This window comes from Triturus cristatus, chromosome 4_1 (genome assembly GCF_964204655.1).
Source record: "Triturus cristatus chromosome 4_1, aTriCri1.1, whole genome shotgun sequence".
NCBI lineage: Eukaryota > Metazoa > Chordata > Amphibia > Caudata > Salamandridae > Triturus > Triturus cristatus.
The window spans coordinates 780,873,846-780,891,590 of NC_140585.1; the positions used below are offsets into that span (position 1 = coordinate 780,873,846).

The following is a 17,745-nucleotide window of genomic DNA, read 5'->3' on the forward strand; positions in this document are numbered from 1 at the left end:
ATCAATAATATTCCAACCTTGTCATGAAGAAAACCGACACAAAATAGAGTTCATTTTACCGACCTGAAATGTTTTATGTTTAGGTGTCACCTCAAGGGAGTGACTAATAGCCATCATTAAGCCTGTGTCCAAACAATGATAAATATGCTTACTTTCTGGGGAAATTGCACCTTATGTTTTCTTTGAGTCTAATAATTGCTGAAAGTTTAACTTCTTGATGACCTGCTACAGAGATACATAGGCAATAACATCATGTAAATTATGTTTTGCTTGTGTGCACTACATGAGAACCGTTTCCAATTGTGACATTTGAGGTCATTTACCACTGGGGTCTAATTGTCCTCATATTGAATGACCAAGTACCTCCCTTTTAGCACTTAACTCCCTTAAGGTAACCTGGAAGGGGCGTCCGAAGCTTAATCAAGACAGTATTGTTGGTTTACACACCCAGAATTCAGTGAAACCAGTTAAATCAGCAACCTTTCTGTCAGTGCCCTACTTTACAAATAAAAAAGTACTTTATTAAACCAACGAAAAATGTACAATACATAAAGTGAAGTTAGGCTAACAAATCTAGAAGTCCCTAGAAACTTCCTAGTGATAAATATGGTCCCAGGTCTTTTAGCACAGGTCTGCACCTGGCTCACAGTTTATCCGTTCTTCCTGAGAAGAGGCAGTTCAACCTCTCCATCCGTGAAGGTCGGTCTTGCTCCATGCTTCGTCCACTATTATAGTCTTCATCAGGCTTGCCCAGAACTAGGGGCTTTTTTTAATTGAGTTTTACAGATGCAGGGTGTGTGCTCTATATATAGAGTGTATACCTCAGTACACTTGAAATGGGTATTTATGGCAGATGTCCCTCATCCACCAAACTCTTGAGTAACCAACCGCCTAGTCTAGTATGGTTGCAACACAGTCTGGTCATATCCCTGTATGACAAGTATTCCCTGCTACTGTGGTGTGCAGCTCCTCTTTGGATGGTAAGGGATTTGGAAAACAGTCATGGGGAAGAGACCCAGCACTTCTTTCCAGACCTAGCCAATCTGATTTGAACACCTTTTTCATGTAGGGGAGCTTCTCTGATTCTGGTGGGCATGCCCTCTTCATAATATGCGCATGCATCGTTTTTGTCTTCTTGAAGCCTGCCCTAGCTTGTTTGAGCTTGTCTAGTGAAAATTCATAAAAGCCACAGTCGTAAGGCCTGTTCCAAAGTTATATGCAGGTCATGGCAGTTATATGCAGGTATCACTCTGGCAGATGATCTTCTACTCATTCAATGCCCCTAACTCCCTCACGCTCGGGGCAGGAGGAATGTAAAATATGTAGGCTCCCCTGTCTAGCACGAACTCTTAAGTAGCTTCACACAAACGCAACCACTATTGTTTTTTCACCATACACATGGTGTCGGTGGACTCCACAAACACTCCACCAGCCATACCTAAGAATCACAAACCCAGCCACAATTCACATAAATATGCAGCGACACCATTTGCGCATATGAAGGGGCAAAGGACCCCAGTTTCAGGAAGTAAACAGCGTTACCTGAGTTAATCCTGTAGGCAGTTCCCTTAATAGAGCACATGAAAAAAGGACATACAATTAGACTATCACCACTGCCAGTCTCTCACAGCGTAGGCAAAGAATGGAAAGAAGGTTGCACTTTTCGTTCCTCCCTAAATCTAGCAGCCCTGCTCTGTGGTCTCATAACCTTTTGAATGGTAAAACGCTTAATGAGTCACAGTATTGTTGAGACCACTGCTGGAAAAAGATATAGCTGCATAGACAAAAGATACTGTGCTCAACAGCACTGCTCAGAGTCATGCAGGGAATTTGCCATCCTATTATCACCATTAGTTAAAATCCATGCCAAAGCCTTTAAAAATGACCCTGGCAGGTAGGATTTTACTAAAGGATTTCTTTAATAAAGTGGTGTTCATTTCATGTAACCAACATAATTATTGTTGCCAGCTAAACTAGCTGACCAGTTGCAACATTTAAGCAAATATTTTGCATATCCGTCATGTAGATAGATAACTGTTCAATGTATTTCTACTATAACTAAAAACAAACTTGGCACATATCCATCTGTCAACAAAGCTTCGACTTTAATATGTACAGGAAATGTTATGGAATCGTTTTATTTGAATTCTTCATGATATTGAGTCTTATTTCTTTGTATGAACGCCTAGGTCCTTGTTATCGAACAGAAAAATGAGGATGGGACCTGGCCCAGAGGCCCTTCTGCATCTAAGTAAGTCTTTAATTGAATAATATTTATTTTCACACTTTGTTTCGGCTAACAGTTTAAAGCTCATATTGGAAGAAAATACACTGTAAAATCTGCTGGTCCTGTTTGCCTTTTGATTGTGTTGTGGGAACTTTACAGATATACAGTTATCTCACATGACTTTTATACAGGTATTTTGTTATATCTCCTCTGATTTAGCAGTCCATGATACTAATGTGAACTACTTGCATTCCACCAACTTGCTTAAAATTATGCAATTAGTTGTAAAGTACAGAAAACAGTTTTCCAGTCAGACGTTCAGAATCTGTTTAGAGGTACAAGCACTTACCAGTGTTTCAGGCCTGCCACTGCACCCGTCTGGAAGAGGCATGTTAATTTTTTTATTCATTTTGGAAAGTGTTGCTCCACCTCATCCGGTGAGATATATTGTTTGTTTCAGATTTGTGGCTAATGTTCACCTTTCTATTTTCTGACCTCTAGCTTTGATTATCTCCTCAATTAATACTCTATTTGTTTTTGTAACACTGTATACACGTTGCCTTTTGGTTGAAATCTGTTGTGTGTTATAAGAGTTTCAGGGGATTTCGTATTTTTTGCTTTTTGGTGCAGCAGTAATTCATGTTCACATTGGGTTTGTGCTCTGACTTTTGGTCATAGTTGACAATTGGGGGCAGCTAACAAACTCTCTGAAAAGGAAGAGGGTGTGTTCTAATGGAACTTTTTGACCATCTTTCCTTAGGCCCTTCCGATCCCTTGCAAAAAGCAAGTCTGAGATTCATAGGCTTTTAGATGATCGTATGCGGAATCAGGTTTTATGTCCCCAAGTGTTCCGGGTGATAATTTCAAAGGGACAATGCATAATTAGGCAGACCTTCTTTTGGATGTATTATGCTGCCTAAATGAGATAACTGGTCTGATTCAGGCAAAATAAACATTGTCAAAGATTCTGTTTTCTTTCTCGGTTTTCTATGAATCTTGTGTGTAACCATTGAATGTGTCTATCTTTTTTGTTGCCTTACTTGTCTTTGAATTGAATGCAAATGTTGACGAGCTACTTCTTTCTTCTTTCGTGTATTTCCGAGCTTTACACAGTGCCTTCTGCTGGTTGATAACATCTTACTTTCATTACCACAGTGCCACCATCTGCCAGTTTTATACTCTGTAACGCAGAGGTCTGTACTTTTCTGGTTCTGTTCTTGCTTATATTAATTTTCCTGAAGATTTGTCATGTCAAAAGTCACTCCCACACCATAACGTCTACATTAAAGTTCATTGAAAGAGCTATGTCAAACATGATGTTGTAAAGGTCTGCATTTTGTAAATAGTTCAGATTAGCCTTGCGTTACTAATATGCTTTGTATGAGATTTAATGTGGCCAAATTTAAAACTTTCGTTTTATTGGCCTATATAGCTTTCAAGGAGCTAAAAAAAATACAAGTCAATCCTATTGAGACAGTAGGATATTCTGTGAAAGTCATACATTTTAAAGGCTTTCAAATATAAAAAGACGTGATATACTGCTCTCTCTTAATTATATTATAAAATTGGTCAGCAGGCCTTGTTTGTCTTTTTGTTCCATAGCCTTAATGTTCCTGTCTAGCCGAGACCTTATCCACACTCCTAACCCAACCCCTCCAGAACCACTGCACCAGTCATAGTCATGTGCAAGTCAAAATTGAGCTCCTCTGGTTCATGAGCATCCCTAATCCCCCCACCAGTGCCTTTGCGATCATGTACAGTTATTAATTGCACCTTTTCCGATGCATTACTGTAAAGAATTTAAGACCAGTTACTTTTATATTTAATAATAATGTGGCACATCAGTAGACTAATCAAGGGTACAGTCAAGTAAACATGAAATATTTTTCATTGCCAACAGTTTAAGTAGATTCCCATACTATTTTGCAATGGTGGGTACATGTATCTTCCACCACTTTGCAAGCAAAAGGTGCTTGGCTGCTCTACGGCCTCTGCGTTCTTGTGAAATAATGGATTCGATAAGACTGAAGGCCCAGCAGCATTTATTTTGAGTGTCCAAGTTTTACTGTCTCCAGATTAGTATTCGTTTCCTCTTGTACCATTTTCCAAAAGTAAGCAATTTCATAGCATGCCAAAAGTATATGTTATTAGAACTGGGGTTTCAGCACTCCGTCCATCATCTTATTGTGTTCGCTTAGTTCGCCCTAGTTGCAGGGCATATCCAGACGTGGGTCTCTTGCTCACTTTGCACTGGATTCAAGCTAACCTGACTGATGAGAAGTGTTACCCCAAAACCGGTCCCAGGATGCTGGTTTCCGGTCCAGGGAAAACCTGGCCTTGCCATACAGGCTAGAGTGTTCCCATGAGGATCAGGGTCAAGACTGTTTTTCATATGGCTGGGGTAACGAAGTGAGCTGAAGAATGATGCTGGATTTAACTCAGATCTAATAGTTACTGAGGGTGAGTGTCTGAAAAGTTTCTGCGCTCTGTCCATCATCTTATTGTGTTTGCTTAGAAAATCCCTCTCCATTCCCATGAAAAGATATCCCCACATACTGGGACTTGACAGCTCCACCCTCCCCTAAGGATTATTGGGCTCTCAGTTCATTTAAGGGCATAGAAAGCAAAGCAAGGAGGTAGTGATAGGGCTTGACCCTAGTTTGTGCTAGATTGGAGATAGAGCCTACCCTGAACATAGACTAAGGTCCCACCTATGACTTGTATCACCGCCGAGTAGAGTAGGCCTAACGATGGTTCCCAGCCATGCTTCACTGACTTAATGCAAAAACAACAATTGATGGACAGAATGCAGAACAATGTCACACATTCACCCCAGTACAGAGATCTGGGCCTAAATCCATCGTTTTTTTGCTCACCATGCCATTCCAGTTTGAACCCAGCCATATGCAAATCAGTCTTGACCCTGTGCCTCATGGGAACAGTCCAGCCCGAACTGCCAAGCCAGCTCCTCCCTGGACTGGAAACAAGCATCCTAGGACCGGTTTCGGGGTTTCACCCCTCTTCAGCCAGGATAGCTTGATTCCAGTGGCATGAAGAGCACGGGACTCACGTCTGAGCATACCCGTCCCACTCGGGGTGACAAATGCAAAAACAACAATTGATGGACAGAATGCAGAACAATGTCATACATTCACCCCAGTAAAGAGATCTGGGCCTAAATCCATAGTTGTTTTGCTCACCATGCCATTTCAGTTTGAACCCAGCCATATGCAAATCAGTCTTGACCCTGTGCCTCATGGGAACAGTCTAGCCCGAACTGCCAAGCCAGGTCCTCCCTGGACTGGAAACAAGCATCCTAGGACCGGTTTCGGGGTTTCACCCCTCTTCAGCCAGAATAGCTTGATTCCAGTGGTATGGAGAGCACGGGACTCACGTCTGAGCATACCCGTCCCACTCGGGGTGACAAATGCAAAAACAACAATTGATGGACAGAATGCAGAACAATGTCATACATTCACCACCGTACAGAGATCTGGGCCTTAATCCATCGTTTTGTTGCTCACCATGCCATTCCAGTTTGAACCCAGCCATATGCAAATCAGTCTTGACCCTGTGCCTCATGGGAACAGTCCAGCCCGAACTGCCAAGCCAGTTCCTCCCTGTCACCCCGAGTGGGATGGGTATGCTCAGACGTGAGTCCCGTGCTCTCCATGCCACTGGAATCAAGCTATCCTGGCTGAAGAGGGGTGAAACCCCGAAACCGGTCCTAGGATGCTTGTTTCTGGTCCAGGAAGGACCTGGCTTGGCAATTTGGGCTAGACTGTTCCCATGAGGCACAGGGTCAAGACTGATTTGCATATGGCCAGGTCTAAACTGGGGTGGCATGGTGAGCAAAAAAACTATGGATTTAGGCCCAGATCTCTGTACTGGCGTGAATGTATGACATTGTTCTGCATTTTGTCCATCAACTGTTGTTTTTGCATTTGTCACCCCGAGTGGGATGGGTATGCTCAGACGTGAGTCCCGTGCTCTACATGCCACTGGAATCAAGCTATCCTGGCTGAAGAGGGGTGAAACCCCGAAACCGGTCCTATGATGCTTGTTTCTGGTCCAGGAAGGACATGGCTTGGCAATTCGGGCTAGACTGTTCCCATGAGGCACAGGGTCAAGACTGATTTGCATATGGCCAGGTCTAAACTGGGGTGGCATATTGAGCAAAAAAACGATGGATTTAGGCCCAGATCTCTGTACTGGGGTGAATGTATGACATTGTTCTGCATTCTGTCCATCAACTGTTGTTTTTGCATTTGTTACTGCCTTAATGCAGCACATTTGAGTCCCAAAGATTTGCTTTCAAAATGCTTCTCTTCACCTCCAGAGATTGAGAATGATCAGAGAGCAGGACGGATAAGGGTAATCTTCATACCAGTGGCACAAAGCTGCCTAGTTCAGGCTCATTTATCCTTTATTCCATTCTTCTGGCTGGCAATGCCCATCCAAGGCAAATGTCCTCCAAAAGGAATTATTCTCTGCGCCCCAACCAGAAGGGCAAGTGGTGGCATCATGGCTGAAGGCTAGCACCTCTTATCTACCCTTGTAGGCAGATAATCCACCAGCCCCTCTTGTAGCAGTCTTGTACTATCCAGGCAGCCACTATCCTGCTGTCACATGGCCAGTCAGAGCCTTGTGATCATGGTCTTGCACACAAACTTAGTACCAATGGCAGTGATTGTCACTTTGGAGAGTAGTAATGTCCCTCATTCCTTCTGGGTGCCCCAAGTTTTCTACTGATAAAGTTCTAGCCGGAACCTCACACCTCTGCATTGATGTAGAGACTCAAGTCCTGGCCTCAATGCCCATATTTTATTTGTTTGCATCATCAAAAAACCATGGTCCCTACAAACGGACCTAGATGCTAATAATTTGTCTGATTTTTTTAAACACTACTAATCATTTATCGTGTCTCTTTGTATGACAAAGCATTTTTGACGTTTGTTTGTGTACATTTCTGTTGTGCTTTTATTGGTGAACTCCCCGTTCATCCTTGAGCTATATCTCGAACACTAGAGCACTGCTTTTAATATTTCTGTGACCCTTTACTGTACATGGTAGAGGGTGACACCAGTGCTTCTCTGTCCCTTACTCACAACTAATGCTAAAAAAGGCATTCCGCCTAATCCATACTATTACACTGATTTCTGTTTCAAATTTAATTTCCTTGCACATATGGGGTCATATTACATTAAGTGTCCCTGGGGCGCACTGGGCGTTTGCGCCCTCTTTGTTCGCCCCTGGGGCACTTTGATATTATAGAAGGGGCGCAGATGCTTGTGCTTCCCCTTCAATAATTCTAATACCTACCTTTGGAGGGTGTGCCCTCATTTGCATAGGGGCATGCCCTATGCAAATGAGGGGATTCCTTTGACTCTGCACCCATGCCATATTACAGACGCTGGCTTAGAGGCAAAGAAGCTCCCAGGAGGCACACTGACAGTGCGCCAACTAAAAGGTGGGGCACTGTTAGTGCGCCCCCCCTGATGGCAGCCCTCTGGGAGGGGAAAGGTGGGCCCATGGCCCCCTTGCAGGCGAGTGCAGTCACTGACTGCACCCGTCTGCAAGGGGATCTCTATTTCCCTGTAAAAGTGCAGGCGGGTGCAGCTTGCACTATGAAAACACAGAGTAAGTTGCTTCGTTTCTTCACATGAATGCGCTGCCCTGGGGGCAGCACGAGTTCGCGGATGCCCTGGGGGTAGCGCATACATCTTAATAGGACCCGTTGTCATTGTTTGCGCCCGGCACACCTTTTAAACGGGGCGCCGGGCGCAAACAATGACAATGCATAATACGGCCCCTGGTATTCTTCTCACAGTGACACTACATGAGTATAGGAAGTAGCTGCTTTAGCTCCATCTGCATGAACCTGATACTTTTCTTTTCATCGATTTTACCAGTTGGATTTTCTTTTTTTTCACAACAAATCTTAATGTCACCAGTCATAATGGGCCTGGCGAGGCCAGGTAGCCAAACAAGACAAGGTACATGTACATGAGTAAGATATTGACTTTTTTTCTATCTATCAGGCAATAGAAAAAATAACAGCGATATACCAGTTGGATTTTCTCTTGTTTTGTTTTCATCATAGAATTTGTCAATTAACATATTTTCTTAGGAATGAGCTTTGCAGGTTCAAGCGTATTAGAATTTATAGTTCACAGAGCATGTTCCTCCCCCTTTCTATCTTTTCATTTATATGTTCCATCAATATGTGTGTGTCTATATGTATACTCATATTTATATAGTTATGTAATTTAACTACTAGGTTAATTTTAATCTATTAAATTATATCTATCTTTCCATCTACTCCTATCTATTGAGCCATATGTGCCTGTTCAATTAAATCTGTCACGCATGTATGTAGCCTAACATAATAATGGCTCAAGCCTTGTGCGTCGATTTTGGTTATTAAAGAAGCACTTGCTTCCTCTTGGGATCAAAATGTCAAGGAGGTTGTGTTGTTATAATCACTGAAATGGCAAATACTGTGGAGGACGCCATAATTATTTAAAATGTTTAATCTGTAAATAAATTATTATACATGTCGATCTATTTATTTTTGGATTGTTATTGTCTATGTATAAAAATGAACCATAAAGGTGGATATGATACCTACAGTGCATTATAGCATGATGTAGGATTGACGTTATTTGGTAAAAACAGATGATTTGACTCCCCAGCATCGATGCATCTTACACGGATGCATCAAATATTGCCCTAAATGCCCATGCAGACCCATTTTGTGATGTGCAATTTTACAGGGGTAGTTAGCTAGGGCATTTTGTAAATGGACTTACTGAAGCTATTGAAATCCCAGTATTATAGCAGTGACTAGGAGTCTGGATTATGTCCACTGCCTGGAGTGCAATTTCTCTAGTATTATTGTTATTAATTTTAAGTATTAGAAGTTTGCAATTTTACTTCTGAAATTGATGCTGCTATGTTTTCAGCCTCCTTAGTCTTTAACTAGTTTCCAAAAATTAAGACTAGGGCCATCTGCCAGAAGACTCAATAGGTGTTGGAATTACTAATGCTTCTTTTTACAAATGTGATTATAGAAATACATTTTCAGTTGGATTTCTGATTTCCTCTCTTGGGTAGTATGTTGTATTTATTTTTTTATATTGAATTATTTTTGCTCTGAATGTATTCCAGCTTGTATGCAGACTATGCCGGTTCTAACAAGCTAAAACACTTTCTAAAATGGTGAAGGTTTAATTACCTACCACGGATAGGACTATTTTTAGTATGTGAAATATATTGAATCTGTTCTTTTCTGTGCTGCAAGAGTTCTCTAAAATGTTTGTTTAGTCAGAAAAATATATTGTTTTTTATTGTTTGCTCTTCATTTGTCAATACAGATGTTGTTCTTTGGACACTAAAGGTGTTGTGGGTTCTTGCAGCTTTCACATCATGCTTGTGGTATGAATTATTTCAGTGTCTGATTGTACGGCTAGTATTTACCATGGTCCAATCTGAATTTACGCTTAGATCAGAATGTGTAGATTCCATCTTTGAGTCTTCTCCAGTGGGTAGTAAATTATGACGCCTTTTACTATGTTTCTATATTCCTGATTTTCTTGGTACAGTTTGAATTACAAATTGTGTGCTTTTGTGCAAAGTTAAGAGTACCTCTTCTCACAATGCATCATTGAAAGAAAAATGTGTTTGAAGAAGTCAAAGTAACCAGATGTAAGAATGGGAAACCAGTTTGCGGATTATTTGTTCTCTACCTGGTAGGTCTTCATTTATTGATCATGCTTTCTTTTCTGCATACATTACCCATTCAGTTATTTTTTCCTCACTCCATGACTAATTTAAAAAATTCAGCGTTTTCTCCTAATTTAACATTTTCATATTTTTTGAAGCTCCCCAGGTGCATCCAATTTTTCAGCTTCACCAAAGATCTCTTCATCACTGTCAAATAATTATAACGGCTTCAACAACCGAAAGTAAGCATCGTCTCTTAAGAACCATTTTATGTAATCTATTAGACACATTAAGGCAGATTTACTGTGTACCTTGTGTTACGGTTGTAAGTAAGGTGTGTTTGTCCAATCAGAACTATAGATCAAATACTCCTAGCATAAAATATTTTCTAGGGTTAGGATATACACACTTCCATAATTACATAACTAATAAAAATATTAAGTACCAATTGTTGAAATTGATTAACTTCACATGTTGTATAAATACATTTGAAAACTGGTACAACATTTCATTACCATTCAAGGCTCCAACATAACTGAAAAACACAATGCAGTTTCTCAGTGAGATTAACTATAGAAGGGTTTTGCCACGTAAATATAACCTATCACTTGATCCATTATACAAAATATTGACCTATGTAGACTTTCTTCCAGTAGTGGAAGAGGTATCCATCAATTCTTGCAGGGTTTACCTTTCAGTTACTTGTACGTTTACGTGTGTTAGATTGAACATTATTTACTGAACAAATTTGTAGACTTAACATCCACTTCAGTTCACAAAGGGCAACACTATTGTTTAGGGACATATTACATGGTTATAGTGTAGCAATGACAAAACCTCTTAAGAAGGGAAATGCAGAGGAAATTCATTTTTATTTGGTTGTTCACAGTGGTGTTGAAACATCTATGCTTAACCATTCCCGCCTTACAGCCACGTGGTACTTTTACATTATCCATTGTATGAGTTCTGGGAGTCTCAGATGGTGTCCATTGGTGTGAAGGAATCAGGTTGGTGCATAGTTCCTACTTTATGCATTTGGAACAGCGACCGTAGACCAATCTACTTTGGTATCACTGACCTCCTACCATCCCGGCAGGAAAGGATTGTAAGTGTTGCAGTTCAGTTTGTGTCTTCAAATAAGAAATTACTCAAAGATGGTCCTGTCCAATGAACCCACTTTATAGATATAATTATCAGTTATGCAATTGAGTAAGTGTTTCTGGGTTAAGTGCCACTGTCAGTTGACGTTCCATAGCCTTGAGTTATCAAGGATATGTTTAAAGAGGTGTCCATTGTAAACTAACTTGCAGTGTATACAGAGCAATCTGCCACATCAGGCTGCTATTTCTCTCTCACAGCTCACTGTCCTTGTTGCCAAGAGTATAGCCATAGGAATGAGCACACAAATGCATTACACAGGGATTGCCTGCTGTAAATGTGTCTAGTTGGCCATATTTTTCAGGATGATACTGCACAGATAGATATTGAACATACCATTGAGAACAATGCTTCTTAGGATTCTCAAGCTCTAATGCACCTGGCTGTTTGGGTAGGTGTACATACGTGGGCAAAGGCCAGTGTTTTGGAGTTTCTGTGTGGGGAAGTGATCTTATTCAATGAAGAGAATTTACATCGTGACTCCGATTCACCCAGCCTTTCCTTGCTATGCACAACGGTTAAACTGTGAAACTGGATTTAGTAGGGAAACTTATACCTAGTTCATTAACTCTCATGAAGAGCTTTTGAAAATCAGTCATCTTCTTGTGAAACTTTTACCAAAAGCTGCAGTGCCCTTTTAAATTGCCTTGGAAGAGGGGTGCTGAAGTGATTCAATGAATAATCTTGTTAAAGTGGTCCTAACATGTCTTTGCTATTGGTCATTCTGGATTCCAGAATCAATTAAATTATTGATGTACGGGGCAATAACCCTGTAACCATGTGTTTTTAAAATTCACAATTTGATGAGTGATCTGAGTTTTTCCTAGCATTTCCACCTATTACTCTTGTTGATAAGATTTATATAGGATTTTGATGAAATCATCAACTGTTTCCTAAATCTCATTTTCCTGGTAATTTTATGATATAATTTTATTAATATGAACCTTCATTTGCTAAGGATGTCCACCACTTGAAGCAAAATAACTGAACATCATCAGGAACAGATAGTGATCTAATTTATTTATTTATTTTATTTATTTATGAAGTTTTATATAGTGCGAACATGACCCACGAGGGTATCAGAGCGCTTTACAATGCACAGTTATTAAACATTAGACGGTTAAGGTAGTATACATACATTCGGTATTTGCCATTCAATACAAAAGAGGGAGACAGTACTGTATGGATAACATAGGTGACTAGTAGTCATCATAGAATTAAAGTCTTGTTCATTAGAATCATCTTTACTTCTTTTTTGAAGGAGGTAAAGAAAGAGATTCTGCGTACCACTGGAGGTAGGGAGTTCCAAATCCTCAGTGCGATCCCTGAGAATTCTCTGCAACCAGTTCTCTTTTTATGGAAGGATTGTGGTTTCAGTAGTAGTGAACTCACACTTCGCAATAGTCTGCATCCTCCCGATCGCTCTAGCTTTAGTGCCAAGTAACTGGGGGTATTGTTATGCAGGGCTTTATGCTTCGTGCAGGTGATCATTAGGTGTATTCTTGCCTCGTAGGGTAGCCAGTTCAGAGCTTTCAAGGTCAGAGAAATGTGGTTATTTATTTTTGTTCCTGAGACCTTAGGATACTCATCTGATGATTAGCTCCCTTGGTGGCATTATTGATTTGCGCCTGTTTGTTCAAGTGTTTGTCTATGGTGAATCCAGAGGATTTTGCAGAGTCAATGATGTGGGGAGCACAGTCAAAGGAAGTTAGATGCTTCAACCATAAGTCTATCTTTGGTGTGTGGTTGGGTGGGGAGATGAGAAGGAATTCAGTTTTTTGGTGTTAAGCATGAGGTGGTTGCCAGTGAGCCAACCTTGGGTATTCTGTAGAATAGCATTGAGGTAGATGAAGTCTTCTGGTGAGGAGATTTTCATGTACAGTTGAGTGTCGTCCGTATACAGGTGATATAGAATGTTTGCAGAGTTCAATGCGTTTGCCAGGGGTTCCATGAGGAGATTAAAAAGAATGGGTGAGGCTGCTGAGCCCTGTGGAACCCCTATGGTGACCATGGAGGGTTGAGAGAGTGAATGCTTCATCTTGATTCTTTGTATTCTGTTATTTAGGAAGGAGGTGAACCATTGTAAAAAGAACTATTGATGGACAGAATGTAGAACAATGTCATACATTCACCCCAGTACAGAGATCTTGGCCTAAATCCATCGTTTTTTTGCTCACCATGCCATTCCAGTTTGGACCCAGTCATAAGCAAATCAGTCTTGACCCTGTGCCCTGAACCATTGTAACACTGGACATTTGTTCCAGTAGGGACAATAAGTTGTCGTGCTTAACCGTATCGAAAGCAGAGGATAAGTCAAGAAGTATCAATAGACATGATTCCTTGTGGTCTTTTTTTTTTAGTATGTCATCCAATATGTGGATGAGTGCAGATTCAGTGCTGTGACCTTGACGGAAGCCAAATTAGTGTTTGTCTAGAAGGTTGTAATTCTCGATGTGGTTGCATAATTGTATTTGTACACATTTTTCCAGCAATTTCGCCAAAGTGGGGATGTTGCATATAGGGCGGTAGTTGTTGAGATCTGAGGAGAGGGAGTCGGATTTCTTTAGTATAGGTGTGACCTGCCCTATTTTAAGACAGTCCAATATGGAGCCTTGTCTCAGAGAGGCGTTTACAATCTTTGACCATAGGGGTAGAATAGAGGTTTTTATAATTTTGAATAAAGAAGGAGGTAAGGTGTCAGAGAAGTGATTGGAGGGGTTAATCGCTTGAAGAGTGTTATAGATTTCTTGTTCAGAGATGGGTGAGAAGGTGTGCCAAGAGGCAATTTTTTTGGGAGATTTCCCTCGGAATACTAAAATGGACCTTAATCTGAGAGTAAAATTTAGTATCATGAACATTAGTTTGTGGAAGGGCCTTCTTTGATTGGATGTCGAGTTCAATGGATTTTATCTTTTCTAGGAAGAAATTGGCAAACTCATCGCATTTTGGTGTAGCCGAATCGCTTAGTTCCATAGAGTTAGGAGTTTTTCGCGCTTGTTGGTTGATGATTTTGAATAGTTTCTTGGGGCGGTTAATTTCTTGGTTCAGCTGGGTTTGGAAAAGTCCACCTTGGCCTTTAGGATCTTCCTGTTGTATGAATTCCTCAGCACTTCTAGGTGATATAGGTGATCAATGGAGGGTGCTGATTTCCATAGTCGCTCTGCTGATCTCAGCTTGCGCCGATCAGAGTTCATGTTCTCATTGAACCATGGTTTGGAGATTTGGGATGAAATGTTTTTTTTTCTTGGAGGGGCGCTGTAGAGTCAAGAATTTCAAGCATAGTGGAATTGTAAAAGACTGTGATGTCATGGACGTCAACCATGTCTGTTGTGGGGATCAGGGTGGAGGTGCATCGGTTTACCAGGGCGTTGGGGTTGATATTTCGTATATTCCTTTTCCATTGTTTTGTTTTTGTTGGTTGGCCCCTTTTTGGAATTACCTCAATATTGATGGAGAAGAAAATGCTGTAATGGTCCGTCCAGTCACATGGGGTGATGGATTCTAATGATACAGTGTTCGTTTTTGCTATGATGAGGTCTAATGTATCTCCCTTGTTGTGGGTTGGACTGTTACAGAATTGGGACAGATTCTGATCTGACAGAAAAGATTTCAGACAGCTTACACCATGGTCGCTTGAGTTGTTCCAATGGAGCTTAAAGTCGCCCAGAAAAATCTGTGGCACTTGTGAGTTGTCGTTGGATGTAATGACTTCCATTACCTCATCGATGAACGTCAGATTATCACCCGGGGGGTGGTAAATTCTGTCAAGTTTGCTGGTGTGGCGCTTGTCATCGGAGATGTTGATACAGAGATATTCGCAGGAGGATAAAGAGATGAAGTCTGCTTGATTGACTGAGATTGTGTTTTGAAAGATGTAGGCTAGCCCGCCACCGGGTTTCACGTTTCTGTCTAGGCGGATTAAGTCGTGACTAGAAGATACCAGTAGGTCTAGGATGGGAGAGGAGGATCTATTTTGCCATGTTTCGGTAAGGACGATAATGTCTAGATCATTCGCAAGGATGAGGTCGTAAATGTCAGGAGCATGTTTGCTAGCAGATCTGCAATTGATGAGTGCACACTTCATCTTGCTAGTCGAATGGGAGAGAGTAGTCTGCACTATGTTGATATTTGTGAGTTTTTTTCTGTTAATGGATCTGTAGTTGTGAGTGGGTTCTCTGAAGGGGTTGGTTTGAATGGATTGGATAGTGCCACATCGAGACTTACTGTTGTCTGTCGGACTGGCATAGGATATTAGGAGATCATCTATGTCATTGTCAGATAATTCAGCAGTTGCCTCCTAGGACGAGATGGGTCGTTGGGGGAAGGTATCTAATTACGGGTATTGGGTCAGTGAAAATGAACGATGCTGATTTATTGACTCCCTGACTGCAGTAAGAGAGAAATTGTTCCCTCTAATCACTAAGAAAAAGAGGTAGACTTCATACTATAAATAACTAGTTTACAGAGGACAGCAGAATGTAGGCATTTTGAGTGCTATTGTCTGAACCCTATCCCAGATTTAATGGTGAGTATCTCATAGATTTGTTATTGGCTGAGGCTTAGCATTTTGGCATTGACTGAAGCGAAACACAAAGATAACAGTGGTGAGAGTAAAGACCACGCCCCCACAATTTTGTTTCAAGCTGACAACCCTGCGATTTAACCACCACTTCACACTATCAAAAATATAGCACATAAACATGATTGAGTTGTTCCACGCAGCCATGGTGTCTTGAATGAAATGCACAACTCATTTAAGTTGACCGGCTCAATTTAATGATTGCAGTTACTCTAGATCAAGCTAGAAATCAACGATTGGAAACTTGGGCACAATTTCTCCCTGGTAGAGAGCTGCTTGCATTGAATACTGGCAGGGAAAAAAAGCATTAATTTCAAAATCTCGACATTGCCCCAAAGCGATTTCAGAAAGTTGCTTTTGTCATTCTTCAAATTAAATCTGCCACACAATGTCTGAGGATGCTTTCAGTGCCCACACGTATAGCTGATGATTTAATACAATCAATTTTTTGGTGTGGTTGTTGATTTTAGTGGGGCCTTGTTAAGATCACAGGAAACAACACAAATTTCAGGAATTGCTAAGGACTGAACTTTTTTGCAGGTCTTTTGCACTGGATCATACAAATCAGCGTTTGGCTTTATTACACTCTTGAACCCCTTATAATATGCCCGGTTGATGCAAGCCATACGCTGTGAAACTGCCACTGGGATACAAGTGATGCATGACATAAAAAAATCCAGACTTCAATGCTTGGTTCCAAGCGTCTGTCACTGAAGAATTGTTAGTAAAGTGGTAGTTGTGGAATCAGAAGCTTTGTGCTTCCCTCTCTTCCTAAACCTGTCAATGGAAGAATTAGTGGTGTAGGTTATAGTGATTGAATTTTATACAAAGGAACTAGAAGTGAGTGACATTTTTTTTACAATTTTAATTACATTTAACCACATTTGGAAATGTAATTTTGTTTAAAATCAATAAAAAATGGTAAATACTTTGATTTTCTTTAAATAATGGGTGATGTTGACCGAAGAACTAGAATTTCTGTGTCATCAATTTGGTGTTTTTGCTTTTTTCAGTTGGTTGTTGCTAAAGTAGATAGGTCAAACCCAATTTAAAAAAAATGCACTGAATACACACTTAGCTCAATATCCTATGATCTGCCCACTTGTGTCCAGTGTATTACCTTCCTAATGCTAAGTTTATTTGTTGCTGCTTCCTTTTAAACTGTGAAGCAACTGTTCCAGTTTAGTATGTTTAAGAAGAGAAACTGTTCCTTCACGGTCTTCATCTTTACTTGCAATAGTTAATTTGGCATTTCCCATGCACATTTCTGCCACTGCTGCTATTATTCATATTATATTGTGTTACAGGTTTATATAAAGTGAAGCATTTACCAAGTCCTAGCCTCTTGCGACTTCCACAAGCAAACATCTGTCTGCAGTCAGATGTATTTCTGATGGGGGGGAGGAAGTAAGAGTGAGAGGTGTCTTTGGCATCCCAACTAAGTTTAACTGATGGTGTTTGGAGCGTCAAGGGTTATCTCCATTGGGGATTTTTGAAAAGAAAGGGAGGGGGACTTGGGACCTCTAAACCTAATCTGTGTGTTTTACATATTATGTGTTTTCTGCAAGATATTTTTTGTACACAATATTATACCCTCTGCCCAAACCCAGTCAGCAATATAGTGCTGTGTGTAAAATTATGAATTCTCAAGTCCTAGACTTCCTTTGAGGAACAATAATTGTGTTCTTCCATTGGTATTGGTGAGGCAAATGTACATTAGTTCTGTGTTGAGATGTTGTCTTGGTTTCTTTAGTCAAGGCTGTTTCTTTCCTAACCTAAGATCTAGTGTGCACGTAGACTGCTTTGTCCTCTTCTCAGGGTCTTACTATGTGTCAGTTCCGTTGTGTTTACAAAATACCACCCTCTTGTCATCCTGGGTGTACATTGTCCACCTTTGTCACCAGTCCTCATGTTTCATTTCTTACTGTTCCTCTATTTCTTGATGTATTGATCTTGTAAATCAGAATTGAGGCTCCTAGTTCTAAGGGTCTGTCTCCTCAACTCAATGTGCTCTATATGTGTGAGTAGCCTCCAGTCTTTCTTGTCTGGTGCCCCT

The 17,745-nt window shown here is 40.7% G+C and overlaps 1 protein-coding gene across 7 annotated transcripts in view; it reads left to right on the forward strand.

Annotated features, from left to right (window-relative positions):
• The window catches only part of USP15 (ubiquitin specific peptidase 15), a 743,655-nt gene that overhangs the window by 222,858 nt on the left and 503,052 nt on the right, over nucleotides 1-17,745 (forward strand). For 5 of the 7 annotated variants that reach the window (XM_085653348.1, XM_085653347.1, XM_085653352.1 and 2 more), the window contains 2 exons: nucleotides 2,190-2,251; nucleotides 10,111-10,194. In XM_085653348.1, coding sequence (XP_085509474.1) covers nucleotides 2,190-2,251; nucleotides 10,111-10,194 — 146 coding nt within the window. The remainder of the gene's footprint in view (nucleotides 1-2,189; nucleotides 2,252-10,110; nucleotides 10,195-17,745) is intronic. The other 2 variants (XM_085653350.1, XM_085653351.1) reach the window with 1 other exon arrangement.